A 19,937-nucleotide genomic window follows, 5' to 3' on the forward strand; every position below is an offset into this window, starting at 1 on the left:
AAATCGACAAGCAATTCCATCTCTTCTATCCTAATCAGAGTTTCTAGCCTCTTCTAGCTCCCAACGTGATGATATTTTGTTGGTTGCGCAACATTTCCACATTGAGATCAGACACTTGCCATCACATCTGATTAAGGCACAGTTGCTACATGTCTACACCATTTCAAAACTTTAATCAGACCTTTCGGCACTAAAGGGTTTGATGAGATGTCCATCATTAAGAGGTGATTTCGTCACTTTGTGCAATACTTTTTCCACAACTTAGTGTCTCATTACTTCACAGGTTCTTTTCAGTCTTTTGTTGCCAGACTTTTGACTGTCAGCATAAAGGCTTTTTACTGTCAGGTCTACTTTGCCACTTCTTCTGGCCAGGAACCAAACACTTAGACAAGAAGAGACCTTCTGACTAATGCAAAGGACCCAAACTCATAATGGGTTCCCTCTCCATTAAAATGATTGCTTTCTGGGCCACACTCAAATCCAGGCCCAGGACAAAGGGTCCAGCATGTTGAAAAAACCAGCATATGCTGGTTAGGTAAGTTTTGAAGCATGGCAGCTGGTTTGAGCTGGTTTAAGCTGGTCCTTAACTGGTTATTAGCTGGTTATGAGCTGGTCCTGAGCAGGAGCTAGTTGCGTAGGACCAGCACATGACCAACTAAGGTAGGCAAGTAATGGTAGCATTTCTTATTAGGACATGTTTCAGTATGGTATGATTCTATATTGTTCCACACATGTTCAAAGCATGGATAGCTAAACAGCTAATTTTGCAGCACCCAAGTGCAGAAAGAAATTGTAATTGTATAGACAAGCTCTTGTTGGCACAAAACCAGACAATTAAAATTCTCAGCCTCATGTCGTTCCAAACCTTCGTTCATCTTCAGAACACAAATTAAGATATTTTTGATGCATTCTGAGAGCTCTCTGACCCTCAAGGATCCTAACATGGTCAAGGCTCAGAAACGTAGCAAGGACATCATTAAAATAATCCATGTGACATCAGTGGTTCAACGTAATTTTACAAAGCTACGAGAATATTTTCTGTGTGCAAAGAAAACAAAAATAATGACTTCATTCAACAATTCGTCTCCTCAGCATCACCCTATAGCGTCATTTTGGAGAGTATCACATACGTAAATAATGTATGCAACGTATGTATGCAGATACGTTGTTTATGCTCAGATCAAAGCATGTATGCTGTTGTATATGTGATATGAAGGTAGTTTTCTCAAATTAAACAGTAAAATGCAATGAAGTGACTCTCAGAGCAGCTGGAGATGATATTCTTGTGTTCATATCTTCATGTAGAGAGACGGCAGAAGCTGAAAACACTGTGAGAGTCGTCCATGCTTTAGTATGTGTGTAGTAAACAATACAATGCATCTGCTGCACCATCCACCATTCATTCATTGCGGAAATCATGGCGCCTTATGTGTTATGCCAAATGTTTCAGCAGATTTGTAATATTACTATAGTATTTCACCTGAGCATTGCAAATCACATTGCTTTCTTGGTTATTGTCAGCAGTATCTCCACCATTATAAGCACTGAATCAGTGACAGGCTTTCTGTTATAACCAGAGTATTTTAGCGGAGTGGAGCGTCAACAATTTCCCCTCCATGCTCCAAGGAGAGTTTTAAAGCGGCTTTTTATAATCACTCCGCACCAGCTCCACTCTGGGTTCACCATTTCCCCGCTCTCCCGCTCCACTCCACGCTCACTGATATCTGACACACACCGCTCCGCCTTCACTCCATGTCTAAAGTATTTCAGTATGATTGAAATAGCAAAGTTCTGTTCATAACATATATTTAAAAAAAATTAATCCTACCAAATTAAAGGAGAGTTTTAAAGCGGCTTTGGAAATTGCAAACTTTTTTCCTACCACATGACAAGCTAATAACATGGTTGTCAGGATTAAAGGTATAATTTCTGCTTTTTTGCGGTGCAAATTTTGTTTGTGGTGAAAATAACTATGTTTTCATCAGTTATTTTACCTACGGATCGATGCTTTTCTTACCGATTTCTGTTCATTCGAAATCGGATAGGCTAGGATACAGATGAAGTAACAATATTACATTTGTTTGAATGCATTATTGAGAGATTGATTGCATGTGAAAAAAATGTTGTAGTACTTGTTTAAATCATGCTTTCAGCTGAAAATGTCTGGAAGGAACAAACAAATTCCTTGAGAACTATAACTTCCCACTCATGTCCATTGCCGTCATCATAGCTTCACATTCTTTCTGATTTGAGTGATCCTTCTGTATCAAGCTAGCTAAAAATGTTTAACGTGAATTCTTGCTAAATATGCAGTTATATTACCGGCTGTTGGCATGAATTGTACTCGTGAGGGAGCAGTGGTGGAGCACTCTTGGAGCGAGTGAAAACCACGACGCTCCGACTTTTAAAAAATCCGCTCCGTGCTCCAGTCAAAATCACACCGCTCCACTCCCACTCCGCTCAAATACTCTGGTTGTAACATCGCGTAAATGAGAGGGTGACATCTAGTTGAAAAGACTAATGATAAGATTCACATTAATCAGATCTGGTTTTGAATGTTTGCTGAAAGAAATGGCAGAAAGATCAATTTGCAGCTTTTAAGAATCGATATTGAATCAACGTCATGATTGCTTATGGATTTTTTTAGGTATATGATACTCTCCAAAATTAGGATCCTTGCTCTCTAAGGGAGGGTCAGAGCTCTCGGAATTCATCAAAAATATCTTGGTTAGTGTTCTGAAGATGAACAAAGTTCTTACAGGTTTAGAACGACATGACAGTGAGTAATTAATGACAGAATTTTCATTTTTAGGTGAACTATCCCCAAAAAAAAAAAGTAAAAAATCACTCAAACAATCTCAATCAAAAGAAAAAATACTCTTTCAAATGATTTAATAGCATGAACCTCATCAACTTCATCAAATCCTACAACTGATTGTTTCTCAAAAGCACTTGTTGCATTCAATTGGTACCCAAACACAACACTATAACCTGGTGGACTGATGAAAACTTATGTGGCTGATTCTCAGAAATTGCTGGAAATGTCGATTTCAGATGGATCTTGCCGGTTTCTGTACAGTATGCTTCATGCAGTCTAAGGATGGTCTGTTGGCCAACCGTGGCCATGCCATATGAGGCTTGAGTCTAGTTTCTCTCTAAATGTTTCTCTTTGTCTCTATTACAGTGGCGCCCTTTCCTGCCAGGACTCAAGTATGAGGTCATCGATTCCGCCTACATCTCTCTGTATACAGGTAACCCTCCCTCTCTTACAAACTCCACCAATTTCAAAACTAACCAGCACAGACTAGCCATCGTACTGCCGCCACGCCATCATGGTTTGAGTGGCTTGATGATGTGATAGTTTGAACTTTAGTTTTTTATGTTATTCTCTGAGGTGCTTGAGAGGTTTCGGTGTGAACTGTTTATGAAACAGACGGTGCCTCTGAGAGTTGTCAAGAAGGAAGAAAGTGGCTTTTTCAGGATCATTGAGATTGATGACAGTGACTGCTTCTGCCAGAGGCTGTTTCCAACCGCTGGTCTTTATGCAGGGATTGGTACCGTGTGTCCCATAGGGCTTGAAATGACTAGATGTATTAGTCGCATTACACTTTAAAGTTGTTTTCCGTGCCCTAAAGTTGTATGCACAAAGACTTTTAATAGCGTCCTACAGAGTTCGCTACAAAATTGATGAGTTTAGTGGACAATTTGCTTTTAACACTTTTTGGTGTTAGTGCCCTGAGGTGAAGCAAAATTGAAAATGTGCTTAGAGCTGCTGTGACATAAAGAGAGAAAGGACACGGGAAAAAGAACAAGGTTATAAAGACTCTGTTGGATCTTGCGTGCTCTCAAAGGGAGATCAGGCATGGAGTGTTAACATCCGTAGCTTGCATACTGTTGCCATAGTGATGATGCTGACCTTCACGGATAGCCTTTTGGAAGTGTCTTCAGTACAAATGCCATCTTGTAACACAATGGAGCTTATCTGTTTTCAAGCATTTCACAGCACACACACCCTGGCCTCATAGAGTTTACATTCAAATTGGAAGGAAGAATTGCAAATTAAATCTCCATCAAATTTAAACTGTTTCTTCTAGAAAGCAATGACATTAACAGCAAAGTAGAAGTATCTTGCTTCTAAGTGCTCTCCTGAGAAAAAAGACCTGAATAATCTAACATCTATTCTTGAATTTCCTAAGACATCTCCCCAATGTCTCAAACTTTGCTCAGATTTGCCATTGTCTGCAATCAAATGTCAGAGAGCTCAGTATGAACAATTCATCCATTCTCTAAACTAGTGGTGCCCAACCACTTTCCTTCAGTACCCCAACTCTGCACATTTTGCACGTCTTATTTATCTGACACCCATTTCAGGTCTTGGAGTTTCTGCTGATGAGCTGATGAGTTGAATCAGGAAGGATACATGTAAAATGAGCAGTGGTGGAGAGAACTCCAGGAACGTGGTTGGGAACCATTGCTCCAAACCATTTGGCCTATGTATGGTGGCGATCAAAATTAGAGAACAACGTATAATTTCCTAAATTTCAAGGTTACTGCTTAGTCCTATTTGAAGTTATCCTTACAGGAGTAGAAGGGCAGTTTTTAAGCATATTTCATAAATTAATTGTATTCTGAAGCACAGTATAAAAGACTTAAATGAGATATTTGAAAAAGAACTCCAGCATTCCTCCAGTTTTCACTGGGATTGCTAGATGGCAGGCTGCTTTGAGGTGACTGAAACTCTGCGACAGGAGGTTGTCCAGAGGAAGGCCAAAGGGATGACCCGTTCAGTAATTGCAAGAGAAGTTGGTCGTTCCAAATCTGTGATTTCTCGAATATTGCAGGTTTACAGTGACACTAATTCATTAAAGTCCCCCAAAACGGCTGGTTGTCCACGTAAGACAAATGCACAAGAAGACAGGATAATGTTGAGACACTCAATGGGGAATCGGTTCAGCACTGCAGCTGGAATTGCTTGGCAGTTCACTGCTGAATAGTTTAGGGATCTGTCTCAGAATGTTTAAGAGAATTTGGACTGAAAGCCCACTCTGCAGTGACTAAGCCTCTTATCAGCACAAAGAATCAAAAGGCTAGACTCACCTTTGCTGAGGGGCATGTCGTGTGGAGAGAGGAGAACTGGTCCAAAGTTCACTTTAGTGATGAAAGCAAGTTTAATTAATTTGGATCTGAAGGGCAACCTTTTGTTTGGCATAAAACTGAATAAAAACTGAACCCCAAGTGCGTAAAGAAGTAAGTGAAAAGAGGAGGATGAAGTGTCATGGTTTGGGGGATGTTTTCTGCAGAAGGAGTTTGGACTTTTATACAGCTACATGGCAGGGGGAATGCAAATATTTATCAGAACCTCCTTCAGCAACATGCGGTACCTTCCCTGCAAGTATCTCCCAATCAGCCTGCAATTTTCATGCAAGACAATGCCCCCGCCGCACTGCAAAACAGGTAAAGCAGTTCCTTGAAGCTGAAAATACTGAAATAATGAAATGGCTGACCCAGAGTCCTGATCTAACCTGATCTGAAAATCTCTGGAAAATCCTTGGCAACAAAGTTATACCTAAGAAACCCACTACAGCTACAAACTATGGAAGAGACTGGAAGAAGAATGGACCAAGATCACACCGGCACAGTCTGAGAGACTAGTGATGTCCTGAGGCCGTGGATGTGCTGAAGTCATTCAAAGCAAGGGCCTGCACAGTTCCTACTAATTAAAAACTCTCCAAAATATTAGTTGTATTCTTCTTTTGTGCCACAGTGGTTACTGTTCTCTAATTTTGATCACTGTTTCCACAAAATAAAGGTTTTTGTTGAAATGGCTTGGTTATTTTGTTCTACATGTTAGTAGAACAGTGGTATACATAGAGCTAATATTACTTCAAATCTTGAGTGATAAAGATTAACAATATTTTTCTTTCATTTTTGATATCCACTGTAAGGTCGGAAAGCTGGAGCCTATTCCAGTATCTAAGGCCAAAGGAATGGAAACAGATTGATGGCCAGTTCAATATGAACTAATTTATCATAAAATTAAAGACAAAGTTATCTGAGCTATGCTAGCCACAATACTCTAAACTTAAAACACAATTGTCTCATTAGTGTCACTTTTTATTTATGCTTTGGAATTTTACAAGAATGGAAGGGTGCTTAACAGAAAGCTTTTGAGCTATAAAAGGTACCATCTGAGCAATAACATTTTCTCTTCAATGTTAAAACTTTCTATAAACTATTAATGTAACAGTTTCTTTTCTTTTTACACATTTAGTTCTTCAGGGACACAGCTGTTGGAAGCAAAGGTTTGTGGTGAATGTGTCTCTAGGCAACACGACTGGTAAAACCATCAGTCCTCCTATAAGAGTCAGAGTTATGCTTGAATGCCTTGTGTGAAAAATTGAGTTCTGACAAGGGCTTTCTTGCATCAAGTGTCAAATACTATGAAATGAATTCCCTTCAGAATTGTGATTGTATTGTACATTGTACAAGGCTTTTTATATGCAACATAATGAAGAACCCCATTCATATAGTTTGCAATGACAGCAGGGTTTGATATGATTAGGGGGTAGACTGGGGCTGATAACCAAAGGGTTGTAGGTGTAAGACCCTGGAGACTATTTGATGAATGAAAAAGAACAATTAAATCATCACGCAAAATACAGCATGCCACCACTGGTTATTGTCAGTGTGAGAAATTTATATTTTGAACACCTTGTTCTGTTGTGGTGTGCTAAAATAGCCCAGGACCTGAATGGAAAGTTCTTGTTTAGTACATCAAGGCCCCGATATACTTCAAACGAAATCGAAGAATGAACTGATATGACGTCATTTTGAACAAAATCAGGCCGAAACGAAGTTCGTTTTGAGTTCGTTTTGGCAGTTCGAAACAACTGACCAAAGCGAACTTTCTGGAGGGAGTTCATTTGGCTCCTAAACACCTTTGAGTTTCCATTGGTCCGTGATGGTTACGCAATCAGTGGGTGTGTTCGGAAACTCCACCTTCTTTGACGTGTGTTTTTTTTTTCCCCCGGTTCGTATCTCATTCAACGGAGGTCAGGCAAGAGAACAACATCTCCTATCACTAGCAAAATAAATACAATGTGTCAAATGGCTGAGCTGGCATAGATATATTCGCACCTGTACGATCGCTCATGGACATACTTAAAAGATTCAGAGAAAGCATTTAATTCCTATAAAGAAATTGCAACGAAGCTTGGTGTCGATGACCCAGAGTTATGCAAAAAGCGACGAAGAGAATCATCCGAGACAAGTTTTCCAAAGTCATGAAAAGAATGAAAGGAAAGAGTAAAGATATAAGGTAGCAAGTACCAAATACATGTTTCAAATAAATGTTACACCATACTGCTGCTGCTGCTGCTATTGTTTTTTATTTCAATAAGCAAATTTAAAGGGTATACAATAAATGAAATGCCAAACGAACATACAATAATAAACCTTTGTTTTTATCTAAAGTAAATCATGACACCACATAAAATATAAAAAGGTATAACAATTTATCCAGTTTATTCAAATAAATGAACACTAATAAAATAAAGTAACAAACTGACTTTTGATTTTTTTTCCACATCATGCTAAAGTTTTCAGATTATGAGACATTCACACTTCCCATAAATGACTTTTGTATTGCAAACATGATACTTGACTCTGAACTGCTGCTAATCATTATTCTTTTGTCTATAATATTCTGATCATTGGTGCCCATCTCACACCTAGATTGCCTACACGTCATCATTTCATCATTGTTGTGTTTACGCGTGAGCGTCGCGACGCATGTATACATTAATCTACACCCCGCCTCCAGTAGCGCGGGGGTGTCGGAATGTTCGAAAACACTATACCATCGCTCAGCCTTTTCAAACTTCTTTTTGCCACCAAACGAAGAACGAAAACGAACTTTGTTTGAAGTATTGAAGTATACCGGGGCCTTCAGTGGCATTAGGGCTTTTCGCACCGCTAACTAAATGTACAGTACTAAAGTACTGGAACGATTTTGCACGAACTATTTCCAAGTACCATTTAAAGGGTTGCATTTGCACCAACAGTGTGTACTAGGAAGTGACGTAAGCCGTTCGAAAGCGACGTCATTTGTACACAGCGTTCAACAACGAAAACAAAGAAGAACAACTTTAACAACAGGAGGATGGAGGACGCTGTGATCGGAGCTGTTTTTTTGCTGTGTCTCACAGGTTTCACAGTAATGGACATGGAATGTTGAGGTATACGTAAAGCGATTGAAAGAACGGAAAGGAGGACTAAGATTCTCCAACGACAACTGACAGTGCTACATTTGCTACAAGTGCCTGCACTTCAGCGTCTGTCCATCTATCGCTGTTCTCCATACTTGCGAAATAAGTTGACACAATGTTTACATGGCTTTTTAAATCATGGTGGGTGAGGGCATTTTCGTACGCGTTTGGCCAATCAATGTATACTTACGTCACGGGAAGTACCAGTTGTAGGAGTAGGAGCTAATTTGATTCTCGAAAAAGGCAGTCCGGTACTAAAATCATACCCAGTTCCGGTGGTGCGAAAACGCCAAAGAGTGGGTAGTTCCACAATTAGTTCTGGTACTATGAAAAGGTTCCTGTGGTGCGAAAGGCCCTAATGTAATGTTAAATACTTGAGTGTGTTTCCGTTCGTTTTGGTTCTTGTTTGAGTTCAGCTGCTAGTATCTTTGACCTTCGTGTGAACTCCATTTGAATGTAACACAGAGCTTAAGCACTTCACAGTGTTCATCTCACACACATTAAAGTGCAGAGTGTGACAACAGCCACCTCTGCTCTCTCTTGGGATTCAAGCACAGATCAAAGCCTGTCTCATCTGCATGGAGGGGCTCTGGTGGTCCTCGTCGTTTGAAGGGTGGCACCTTCATTTGTCACACAGACATTCTGGTGTATCTGATGTGGAGTGACCCACATATATTAGCAAGGCATGACATTGAGCTTAAACAGACAGACAGTCTGCACATAGGCATAGGCAAATCTGTCAGTGGAGTCCTGAATGGTTGCCAAGGTGATTGTTAGGGTGTTCTCCAAGGGCACTAGGATGTTGATAAGCAGTTGGAAGGGGGTTCTGGGTGTTTACTAGGGCATGGTTAGGCAGTTGCTAGAGTGTTATGGGTGGCTGCTTGGACATTGCTAAATGATAGTTCAGGTGTTCTGAGTGGCTGCTATAGGTGTTGATAGGCAGTTTCCAGTGTGTCTTGAGTGACTGCTAGGGTGTTGTCGGAAGGTTGCTAGGGAGTTATGGGTGGTTGCTATGGCATCACAGATCTAGATCTTTCTATGATGTTGTAATGCAGTTACTATGTTTTTTGGGGGCTAGCTAAGAAGTAACTAGGGTGTTGTTAGATGGTACTATTGATGTTTTCTAGGCCATTTTTAGGAGGTTGCTAGTAGGGCTGCACAATAAATCAGAATGGAATCGAAATCACGATGAGACAGAAGCTACGATTGTCATGCGTATCTTTCAGTGAAGCACAGTTCTGTGATCAGCACTAAATCTCCATCCGAAGGCCAGAGGGCGCTCTTGCGCCAAAACTCCAAATACGCCTCGCAGAAGAAACCAAGGAAATGCCATAGCTGGATAAACAGAAGATTTTACTGCTTTTATTGATTCAATGTGACTAATAAACACAGAATTATGACGATATATGGTTTATCTGAGTTGTTATTATTATAATTTTAATTAAAATAAAGTATATTTATAATGCAATGCCTTTACCACTGCTTAGAATACCATGAAATATGTTGCATGCCTTATTCTGTGTAAGAAGCCACATCATCTCACAGAAGGATTTATTTCAAACACAAACACTACGACTGAAGTTATGAAGTGAGTTTGGAGTAAAAACATGTTATTAAATGTTGTATTTTCACATGCTTTCAGGTGGAGCAGCATTTACTACAAAGAGCCGTAGTTCACTGAGAAGCTACACAAACAGCTGTCATTATCGCGAACAATTTCTTAGATTTCATAATGGCGCAATAATATTGTCTGCGATTTTTTTTTGCATAACTTGTCAGTGTACTATGGCTCTGAGTAGTAAATGCTGCTCCTTCTGAAAGCATGTGATGACTGCTGATTACAGAACCGGCTTTATAACAAAATGTGCACGACAATCGCATTCGATTAATCATGGAGCCCTAGTTGCTATTTCTGGGAGTTGATAGGCACTCGTCAGGGTGTTCTGGGTGTTTATGTTATTAGGTGTTCGGTAGGGCATTATGGGTAGTTTCTTGGGTGTTCTGGTTTGTTGAAGTTGCTGTTGGGTGATTGTTAATGTGTACTACAGTTGAGGTCAAAAGTTTACATCCACCTTTCATAATCTGCAAAATGTAAATTATTTTACCAAAATAAGAGGGATCATACAAAATGCATGTTATTAATTATTTAGTACTGATCTGAATAAGATATAGTCCACAACAGAAAATAATAGTTAAATTTATAAAAATGACCCTGTTCAAAAGTTTACATCCCCTTGATTCTTAATACTGTGTTGTTACCTGAATGATCCACAGCTGTGTTTTTTGTTGTTGTTGTTTATTGATAGTTGTTCATGAGTCCCTTGTTTGTCCTGAACAGTTAAACTGGCATTGTTAGCCACTTGCTGTGGATTTCTGGGGGTAGCTAAGAAGTTGGGGTGTTGTTAGATGGTTGCTAATGTTTTCCTGGTAGTTCCTGAGGCATGGTTAGGCATTTGCTAAGCATTAAAGTGTTGCTAGGCACATACCAGTGTGTTCTGGGTGTTTTATGGTGTTGCTTGGGTATTATGAGTAGTGTTGTCAAAATTGAAAAAAAAAAAAAAAGGTGTTGTGAAATTTTAAAAATGTCCATTTCCCGCTAACATTTGAGTGCCTTTTCAGCCAATTCTTAAACACTGCTGTTTATCATAGTCAAATCTGTTGAGTACGTGAACACATTGGCCAATCAGTAGTGTTTAAGAATCGGCTCAACGGGGCTCAAATGTTAGTCCTACTGTGTAATGCCTGTTCATAAACAATGGCTTCCCATATCCATTAATAATTTTCCCTTCTTTCTTTGTGAAAGATGAGAGCAGCTTGAAGATGAACCATGTGGATCACATTCCTCAGACACTGGCCAGCCATGGGCCTGTCCCAGCAGAGACCCACACCCGCAGCAAACACGGTGCCGATATGCTGCAACCAGACCCCCGCGACACCTTCTTCAACAGTAAGCCTCTGTCTGTCCGTTCAGGTCAACTTTCTAGTAATCTCTCTGTTGCTATTGGATCCACTGAAATCGTTTTTCCTCATTTTGTGTTTCGTAGTGACAAATAATGTTTGAAAGAAGAATTTGATAATCTGCCTCTGGTAATATTAAACTGTCTTTCTCACAATACTCTCCATAGTTCCCATGATTGACCCCTCTCATCTTGAAAATGTGTTGCCCACCTGTCTCTACTCGCCAACATATGTGGTCAAAGACTTCCCTATAGCTCGCTATCAAGGCCTACAGTTTGTGAGTCTATCAAACATATATTTCCGCACACATTTTGTCAAATAGTACAACAGAAAATGGCTTTTGAGTAACAATGCACTTGCACCTGTTGCCATATTGACTTGCTGCTGCAGTGTACTAAAACTTCCTGTGTGATTACTGCCCCCTTTTGGCTTACAAAAGTAATTGCAGGCATACCATAAAAGCCAATCAAAAGCACAAAAACTATTAAGATTAAGGTGAGAGCAATAATAAACAGGTACACAAAATATTATCAGTTATCATCATTATATTATAGATTTTGTATTTTGTTTATCGCTTAAAATAATATTAAATTTTCTGCATCAAATGAAGAAACAAAATCAGACTTCACAATGCTGCATTTTAAGAGAGAGTACAATTTTTTTCTATATCCTACAATGCAAGCAATATAATTTTTTAACTTATTATATGTAATTTGAATACTAAAGGTAAAAATATTATACACAAAGCCAGTTTCCTGAGATGAAAACTCTATAACTCTATAATTGTTTTATTGTTGCATACTTTCACGTTATTTTTCAAAAGATTTGTAGGCAGCGTGCAGTACAGTATATGCTAGACAATAGGCTTTTATCTAGTATTCACAGACATATTCTATTGATCAGTAGTGAACTACTGACATTTCACGTGAATTATTGGGGTTGTCATGTCTGGTATTTTGTCTGCAGGTCTATCTTTCTTTTGTCTATCCCAATGACTTTACCCGCCTCACCCACATGGAAAGAGAAAACAAGTGCTTCTATAGAGAGTCACCCATCTATTTGGAAAAGTAAGCTTGTATATAGATTACAATGGCAATAAATATATTGAAATAATGTGTACAGTAAGACCAGGGACATTTATCAAGAAAGTATTTTTTTTCTTCAACTTACAGAAGATTTCTTGAAATGAAATGGTACTCTGAATCGTTATGATCACTGAAACAGAGATGAATAAATACAGTTCTCTAAAACTCAGTATTTCTGTTTTTTATGGACTTGATTTTTTTCTCTCCATCTCTTTCTGTAACAGGTTTGGCTTCTATAAATACATGAAGATGGATGAGGAGGAAGATGACAGGCCATTCTTCTTCCCTAATCCTGATGGTGAGTTTTCATGTGTGTGATCAGTGATCCAGAAGAGGAATAACACTTCATTAGTGCATCGTTCCGTCACAAGCTTCTATATTAGAACATGGCTGATATATTCATCAGGAGATAATGGCCTTAGGTTTGAGCCAGAAAAGAAAGGAATTGCTGGAGTTGTGTTTATTTTTTCTAAGGGTTAAGGCCTGGTTACATCGACAACAACATGAAAATTGCTGACGAAAGGTGTTTTCATATGACGAACTACATGTTGTTTGGGTATCGACATTCTAAACTATAAAATCCTGGTAACATCCTATAAAATAACTGTAAAACTATTATTTAAACAACTTTACAGCTCAAATAGTGCAAGTTTTGATAAAAAAAAACAAGTCTGAACAAGAATGGAAGACCGGTGTTCTGTCGATTTGTGCTACTCGAAAAATGACAAATGAAAAATGCTACCTGTAAAGTTATGGTTTATGAATGTCTACACCTACCACAACCCTAAACCTACCCTTACATTAATGCAAATACAGTAATTATGTGTTATATTCACGGTTGAAGCTAGAAGGGATACAGCTACAGGAAACCAACAATAAATACATTTTTCTACCTATTAGATTGTGTTTGATTAAAGTCTACATCTACCCCAACCCTAAACCTACCCTTACAGTAATGCAGACACATTAAATATTGTTCAGCATGAGAAAAAGGATGCAATATTGATGTGCGCATGCGCAGTAAAACAAAATTACAAAAAACCTGACACTCAACACAAAACTCCAAAACACCGGCTGAATAAAAATACGAATTCATTCTCCAGTAGGTGGCGCTTATGGAAAACAGAAATAAAATAGCTACAATAGTTACCTTGTACACGAAGCAGCATTGCACTTATAAACATGATTTCATTAAACATAACCCAGAGTAAAGATGAAAAGAAAATGCCATAAAAACGTTTTCCGAAGACTGTCAGTTCCTGTCAGATATGCATTCACATACCCACATAAACGCAGATTTGTACAAATCACGTACATGGCCTATTTCTGTGTCAGAATGGTGTTTTTTGCCAAAAGTCTACAAGTTTGCAGATAAGGTTTATTTCACAACGCCTATTGCAGGGTCTCTCAAACATATTGCAGTTCCACTAGGTGCCACTTGTATAAGTTTCATACTGCAGCTTTAAAGTCTTGGTATGAATAAGCCTACAAGTTGCAAATTTCTGAGAATTATTTTTCAAGGTCTCTTTGTGAGCTTGAGCCTCAAGTGGTGGAGTTACACTCATAGTGTTTGTTTTTGGCGTTCCGCTTTAGATTTTCTTGAAGAAGAAGAGGGGGTGGATCCAGAGGATGAAGCACAAGTTGTTGGCACCCAGTCAGTAAAGAAGACTGTCCAACCTAGCCAATCAAGTCACACCCCAAGCCCCTCTGACAAACCTGTTCCCACGGTGCTGGAGAAAAAAGAGGTAGAGCAGGACAACCCAGCTTTTAGGAGAGAGCATAGACGCTTTTTCACAAGAGCAAGACAGGTGGTTGGGTCTCAAACTCAAAAGACAGACCAAGACACTCTGGACCATCAGGCTAAGGTAGGGTTACCAAAAAGTGAGAGTGTGGTGCGAGGTCGTTCTCTCACTTGGGTTCAAAGAGACCACCGGGACCTCAGAGAGGGTTGGTCAGAAGATCGTTTACAGAAAATAAGCAGATCAGCTTTGCTTTTCCCACCAAAATCCTCATTGGTGGCCCTCAACAGTCGAGCCAAGCAAACCCTCAGCAGTCCTGCCCTCACCATTCCTTCCCCAGGTAACAACCACGCTCATGACAACAGCCACAATCCTGGAACCAGCCACACCAACAAGGAACGCAAGAAGGAGGACAACAAAATCTATGTCACGAGACCTCGCCCTGCTAAAGAGAAGCAAAGTCTCATTTCACGCCAACCCAGAGAGGTCTTCCCTGGCGTTTTCCTGTACCAGAATGGCAAAACCACAAAGCTGGTGAACCTCAGTGCCAAACCAAAGCTCAGCAAAGGAGCTTTGCGTGCATCCCAGTTATTTGCACGGTCTCCTCTGCAAGAGAACAAGGTCTTTCCAGCGAGCCCCAACTTCAGCAAGCCAGCTGAAAATCCCATGCCCCCAAACAGAGCAGCAATCCCAAGCCGCTTTGAGAGAAGGATACGAGGCGTCTGGGAAAAACACCAGCATCCCTTGAGGCCCATCGCAACCGCTCGACCACCTCCTGCGCCCACCCCTCCGTCCGCTAACTCCTCTGAGAATGTGCTTCCGACTGAGCCTCTCCGTGTCACTTCCTACTTGCACACCTCTGAGATTACTGAGTCCCAACAGCAGCGGCCGGACATGGACCCAGAACCAGAGGAGGAAGGAGGCATTTCGGAGTATAGCTATGAGGATGTGGAGCCCCGTCCTGGTTGGGCGGAGGAGGCCATTAATTGGCAGAGGACGTTTTCCGTTAATAGCATGGACTTTGAGACATTGCGCTCTGACTGGAATGATCTTCGGTGCAACGTATCTGGAAACCTGCAGCTATCTGAGAGCGAAGTGGTGGACGTTCTTGCACAGTACATGGAGAAACTCAATGAACTTAATGGAGGGTGAGGTTGATATAGAAAACAATATTTTCGTTTCCGATATATCGGTAAAATCAGTATTTACATTTTATATATTTGTATTTATATCAATATTTATATCTAAAATTATTTTTCCGCTCTGCAACTCTACAGCCATTTGGCGATACAGAGACTTACACATTTAATTCACAATATATCGGTAAATATCGGTTTTCACACAGTGTTTGTGTTTTGGCATCTTTTTCTAAAATTAATTGTTACATTCCTTTGAGGTTTCTTTTTCCTGTCTGTCTAGTTAGCGATACAGAGAATAACTATAATTATTGGAAAGTGGACACCTTACATTTTATGTATTTTTATACACATTTAATTGGAAAATACAAGTAAAATATTAGTAGTCACAGTGTATATTTATATTAATTTTCTTTTTTTCATTTATTGTTACAGTTCTTTATACTATCTTTTTCCTAACTGAACAACTATTTGGCAAAACAGAAAATTATCATAATTACTATTATAACTAAATTCATACACATTTCACTTGCAATATATTGGTAAAGTTCCTATTTGTTGTTGTCCTGCAGAAAATAATTTCTGAAAAATGTAAAAAAAAAAAAATATCAAAATATGTGTAAAATATTTGTTTTCGGTTTCTTTTTCCTCTTTCCAACTGCACAGCTTTTTAGCAATAAAGAGAATTATTAATTCTAATTATTGCTGAAAATGGGCACCTTACCATTTATATAAATTTTAAATTGCGCTGGTGTGTATTTTCAAGTAATCAAACAACCACTCACTCCACCATGTAATCTTTTTTTCCTCCCTCTTTCTTAGGATTTACACTCTCCTCCGGATTATAAATGTAGAGAAGCGGCGTGACTCTGCACGCGGTAACCGCTACCTAATAGAGCTGGAGCTAATGGAGAGAGGTCGTAAAGTGGTCCGTCTATCTGAGTACATCTACATGCTGTTGCACCGTGGCCGGGTAGAAGACAGTCTGGAGAATATGGAAGGGGTCACAGCATCATCCCCCTCTTCCCCTATCACCAGCCCACCTGCTCCACCTTCTCGCACACCTACCCGAGGGGCCCACGGCACCCCGCAGTGGGGCACAGTGTATGCCAAACCCCTGCTGTGCCAGCCAGTGATGCTGCAGTGGAAAAAGAATGTCATGGTGCATTTTGTGATACCAGGTAAGTAATAAATATCTATCTATTTTTGTGAAACTATGTACCCAGATGGTCCACTTTCCTGCACAGTTTATCTCTAACCAGTGTTGCCAAGTCTGCAGCTTTCCTGTGGAATTGGGCTACTTTAACACTGTTGCCGCGGGTTGTTTTTCATGTCCGTGGGTTGAAGCGACACCGATAACATGATATTTAGCCTCTAAAATGCTAATTTTACCAGGGGAACCCCGCCAAAAATACTTGAATTTTACCCTCTGGAATGCGATGGGACCGGGACCCCCCCCCCACTTGTCTAAAATATAAAAACAAGACTATATCATATAAAGACAAGTTCAAGTTGCAAGTTGTTTTGCAAGTTCTGCCCAAGTAAGTTTTCTGCTATGCAAATAAAAAAGCAAATCTTTGTTTTGATGTAGCTGATGTATGAATGTTATGTAGTAGTATTATAATGTATTTATTGATTTGTTTCCTGCAGTGAAGAATCAGGCGCGTTGGGTTCAGCAGTTCATTTCAGACATGGAGTTCCTGCACCGTGAGACCAAGGACAACAACTTCAACATCATCATCGTGGACTTCCAGAGTGAAGACATGGACGTGGAGCAGGCTCTCAGAGAAAGCTCCGTTCCACGGTATGCCAACACATACTTACATGCCACTTTGTTATTATATTCATTATATAGACACTTGCAAATGTAAGAAGTTGATATCTTGCACTCTGATGTACTAAACTTCTTCAAAAACTATTTTAAATACCAATTTAATTGAGAGACTAAATGTAATATATATATATATATATATAATTTTGGGATTTTTGGAAAGTCCCCACAATTCACAGAAACAAACGTTTGTTTATTTATATATTCAGAAATGTAAATGACTTAAGATTATATTTTATATTGATTAGTAAAAAATATATATATATATATATAATATTAATTGAATATATATATATTTTTTTTATATTTAATATATGTGAATAGACTATTTATAGTAAATAGAGCTAATTATATACTGTATTTACATTACATTGCATTACATTTATGCATTTGGCAGACGCTTTTATCCAAAGCGACTTACAGTGCATTCAGGCTATACAATTTTTTTTTTTTTTTTTTTACCATGTGTGTTCCCTGGGAATTGAACCCACAACCTTTTGCGCTGCTAACGCAATGCTCTACCACTGAGCCACAGGAACACAGTAAAGACATGGATTTTATTTGGCATATTACTGTTGTATTTTGAATTTTTCTGGACTCTTTTTTACACAGATATGAGTATCTGAGGAGAGAAGGAAACTTTGAACGTTCTGCTGGGTTACAGATCGGTGTGGACACCATCGAGGTAATCATACACTCACAGCTTTAAGATGATCAGATTTCAAATCGGATTTATTATAATTCCAAAATAACACATTGTAGATGTTCAGACATTCTTAGTAATGTTTCATATCTGTGGTAAAGTGCATAACGGCACACAAATTGTTCCTGTTGCCCAACTGGTGGATCTAGGAATGCCATGGTCATGGGTTCGATTCCCAGAAATCATATGTACTGATGTGAAATGATTTGGATAAAGTGTGAAATTTATTTATCAAGTGTTTAGAAAATGCTGTGTAAACAAATGTAGCTTTAGCTCGCAAACTACCAAGATTTACTTTTTTTTTTTTTTTACATGAATTTACAGTCAATTGTCAAAAGATGGGTCTTTAAAAAATCAGAAATGAGTCTGAAAAGCATGTGAAGAAAAAAAAAATTCAACTCACACTTGCGGTAATTCCAGCATGACGCAGCATTATGTCACAGTTTCCCATACAGAGATTAAACCTGCAAGCTCAACGCAAGTGTGATTATCAGTGATTCACTGTTTGCAGAGACAACCATTTCTAGGAATCCTCCTCGTGTTAATGAGTGTATAAATGTGGCTGGTGATTCATAACTGTTGCTATAATGTAACTTAGAAAACAAAGATGATGAGCAGGATGTGTTTAATCAGTTGTGAAGTTCAGTACTGTAGCAGTGTGGGCTGATGTTTTGCAGGACAGTCACAGTATCGTGTTTCTGTGTGACCTGCACATTCATTTCCCTCTGAACATCCTGGAGAACATCAGGAAACACTGTGTGGAGGGCAAACTGGCCTTCGCTCCGATAGTCATGAGACTGGGCTGCGGCAGCTCACCGCAGGAGCCTGACGGTACGACACACCTCACACACGCTCAAACACAGCTGATGTCACACTGGACTTCATCAAACCCACGGCTCTGTGTCTGCAGGTTACTGGGAGGTGAACGGCTTCGGCCTGTTTGGGATCTACAAGTCAGATTTTGACAAGATTGGCGGGATGAACACGGAGGAGTTTAAGGACCGCTGGGGAGGAGAAGACTGGGAACTACTGGACAGGTAGAAGCGTTTTACAGGAAACAAGTTTATTTTATAGCACTCATTTATACAATAAAATTTAAGATATTAGTATTAGTAGTAGTAGTATCAGGAATTATTATTACAATGGTGTGTTATTAATAATTTAGAGACTTTGACAGTGATGTTTTTGTTATTATTATTAATAATTAATAATATTAATGATAATACGTTAAAGGGATACTCCACCCCAAAATGAAAATTTTGTCATTAATCACTTACCCCCATGTCGTTCCAATCCCGTAAAAGCTTTGTTCGTCTTCGGAACACAATTTAAGATATTTTGGATGAAAACCGGGAGGCTTGTGACTGTCCCATAGACTGCCAAGTAAATTACATTGTCAAGGTCCATAAAAGGTATGAAAGACATCGTCAGAATAGTCCATCAGTGGTTTAACTGTGACATTATGAAGCTGCGAGAATACTTTTTGTACGCAAAAAAAAAACAGTCTATGGGACAGTAACAAGCCTCCCGGTTTTCATCCAAAATATCTTAAATTGTGTTCCGAAGACGAACAAAGCTTTTATGAGTTTGGAACGACATGGGGGTAAGTGATTAATGACAAAATTTTCATTTTGGGGTGGAGTATCCCTTTAAATAATCATGTTATTATTAATATCATTATTAAAATTATTATACTGAAATACTATTTTGTTGTTAATAATAACAATAATTAATAATAATAATAATATCATTATTATTTTTATTACTACTATTAGTAGTAGTAGTATCTCAGTTTTATGATAATTTAGAGAATTTGATAGTGATGTTATTATTAATAATAATAAGTTAAATATCATTATTAATAATATCATTATATCATTATATTAAATATTATTCTGTTGTCGTTAACAATAATAATAATAATTATTATTATTGCTGTTATACGTTAGATGGATATAATTTTATTTATATTATTATTACAATTATGAAATTTAATAAATATTTCAACATTAATGTTATTAATAAATGTGTCAATATTATTGTTGTTGATGAAAAATTATTATATTAAATTGAAATTTTAGAACTGTGTCAATATTATTGTTGTTGATGAAAATAATATACTATATTGTAATTATTATACTGAATATTTCTGACAGAGTTTGACAGTGGCATTATTATTATATATTATCCTTATTTATTAAAGAAATGTTTTTAATTA

At 38.6% G+C, this 19,937-nt stretch overlaps 1 protein-coding gene across 2 annotated transcripts in view; it reads left to right on the plus strand.

The window, feature by feature from the left end:
- Window positions 1-19,937, plus strand: part of LOC109097386 (N-acetyl-beta-glucosaminyl-glycoprotein 4-beta-N-acetylgalactosaminyltransferase 1-like) — a 136,713-nt gene that overhangs the window by 114,261 nt on the left and 2,515 nt on the right. For both annotated transcript variants that reach the window (XM_042753516.1, XM_042753517.1), the window contains exons 9-19: window positions 3,185-3,251; window positions 11,071-11,214; window positions 11,393-11,502; window positions 12,192-12,292; window positions 12,535-12,608; window positions 13,904-15,197; window positions 16,008-16,366; window positions 16,836-16,989; window positions 17,629-17,701; window positions 18,397-18,550; window positions 18,630-18,756. In XM_042753516.1, coding sequence (XP_042609450.1) covers window positions 3,185-3,251; window positions 11,071-11,214; window positions 11,393-11,502; window positions 12,192-12,292; window positions 12,535-12,608; window positions 13,904-15,197; window positions 16,008-16,366; window positions 16,836-16,989; window positions 17,629-17,701; window positions 18,397-18,550; window positions 18,630-18,756 — 2,657 coding nt within the window. The remainder of the gene's footprint in view (window positions 1-3,184; window positions 3,252-11,070; window positions 11,215-11,392; window positions 11,503-12,191; window positions 12,293-12,534; window positions 12,609-13,903; window positions 15,198-16,007; window positions 16,367-16,835; window positions 16,990-17,628; window positions 17,702-18,396; window positions 18,551-18,629; window positions 18,757-19,937) is intronic.

The sequence above is a fragment of the Cyprinus carpio genome, chromosome B25 (assembly GCF_018340385.1).
Source record: "Cyprinus carpio isolate SPL01 chromosome B25, ASM1834038v1, whole genome shotgun sequence".
Taxonomy (NCBI): domain Eukaryota; kingdom Metazoa; phylum Chordata; class Actinopteri; order Cypriniformes; family Cyprinidae; genus Cyprinus; species Cyprinus carpio.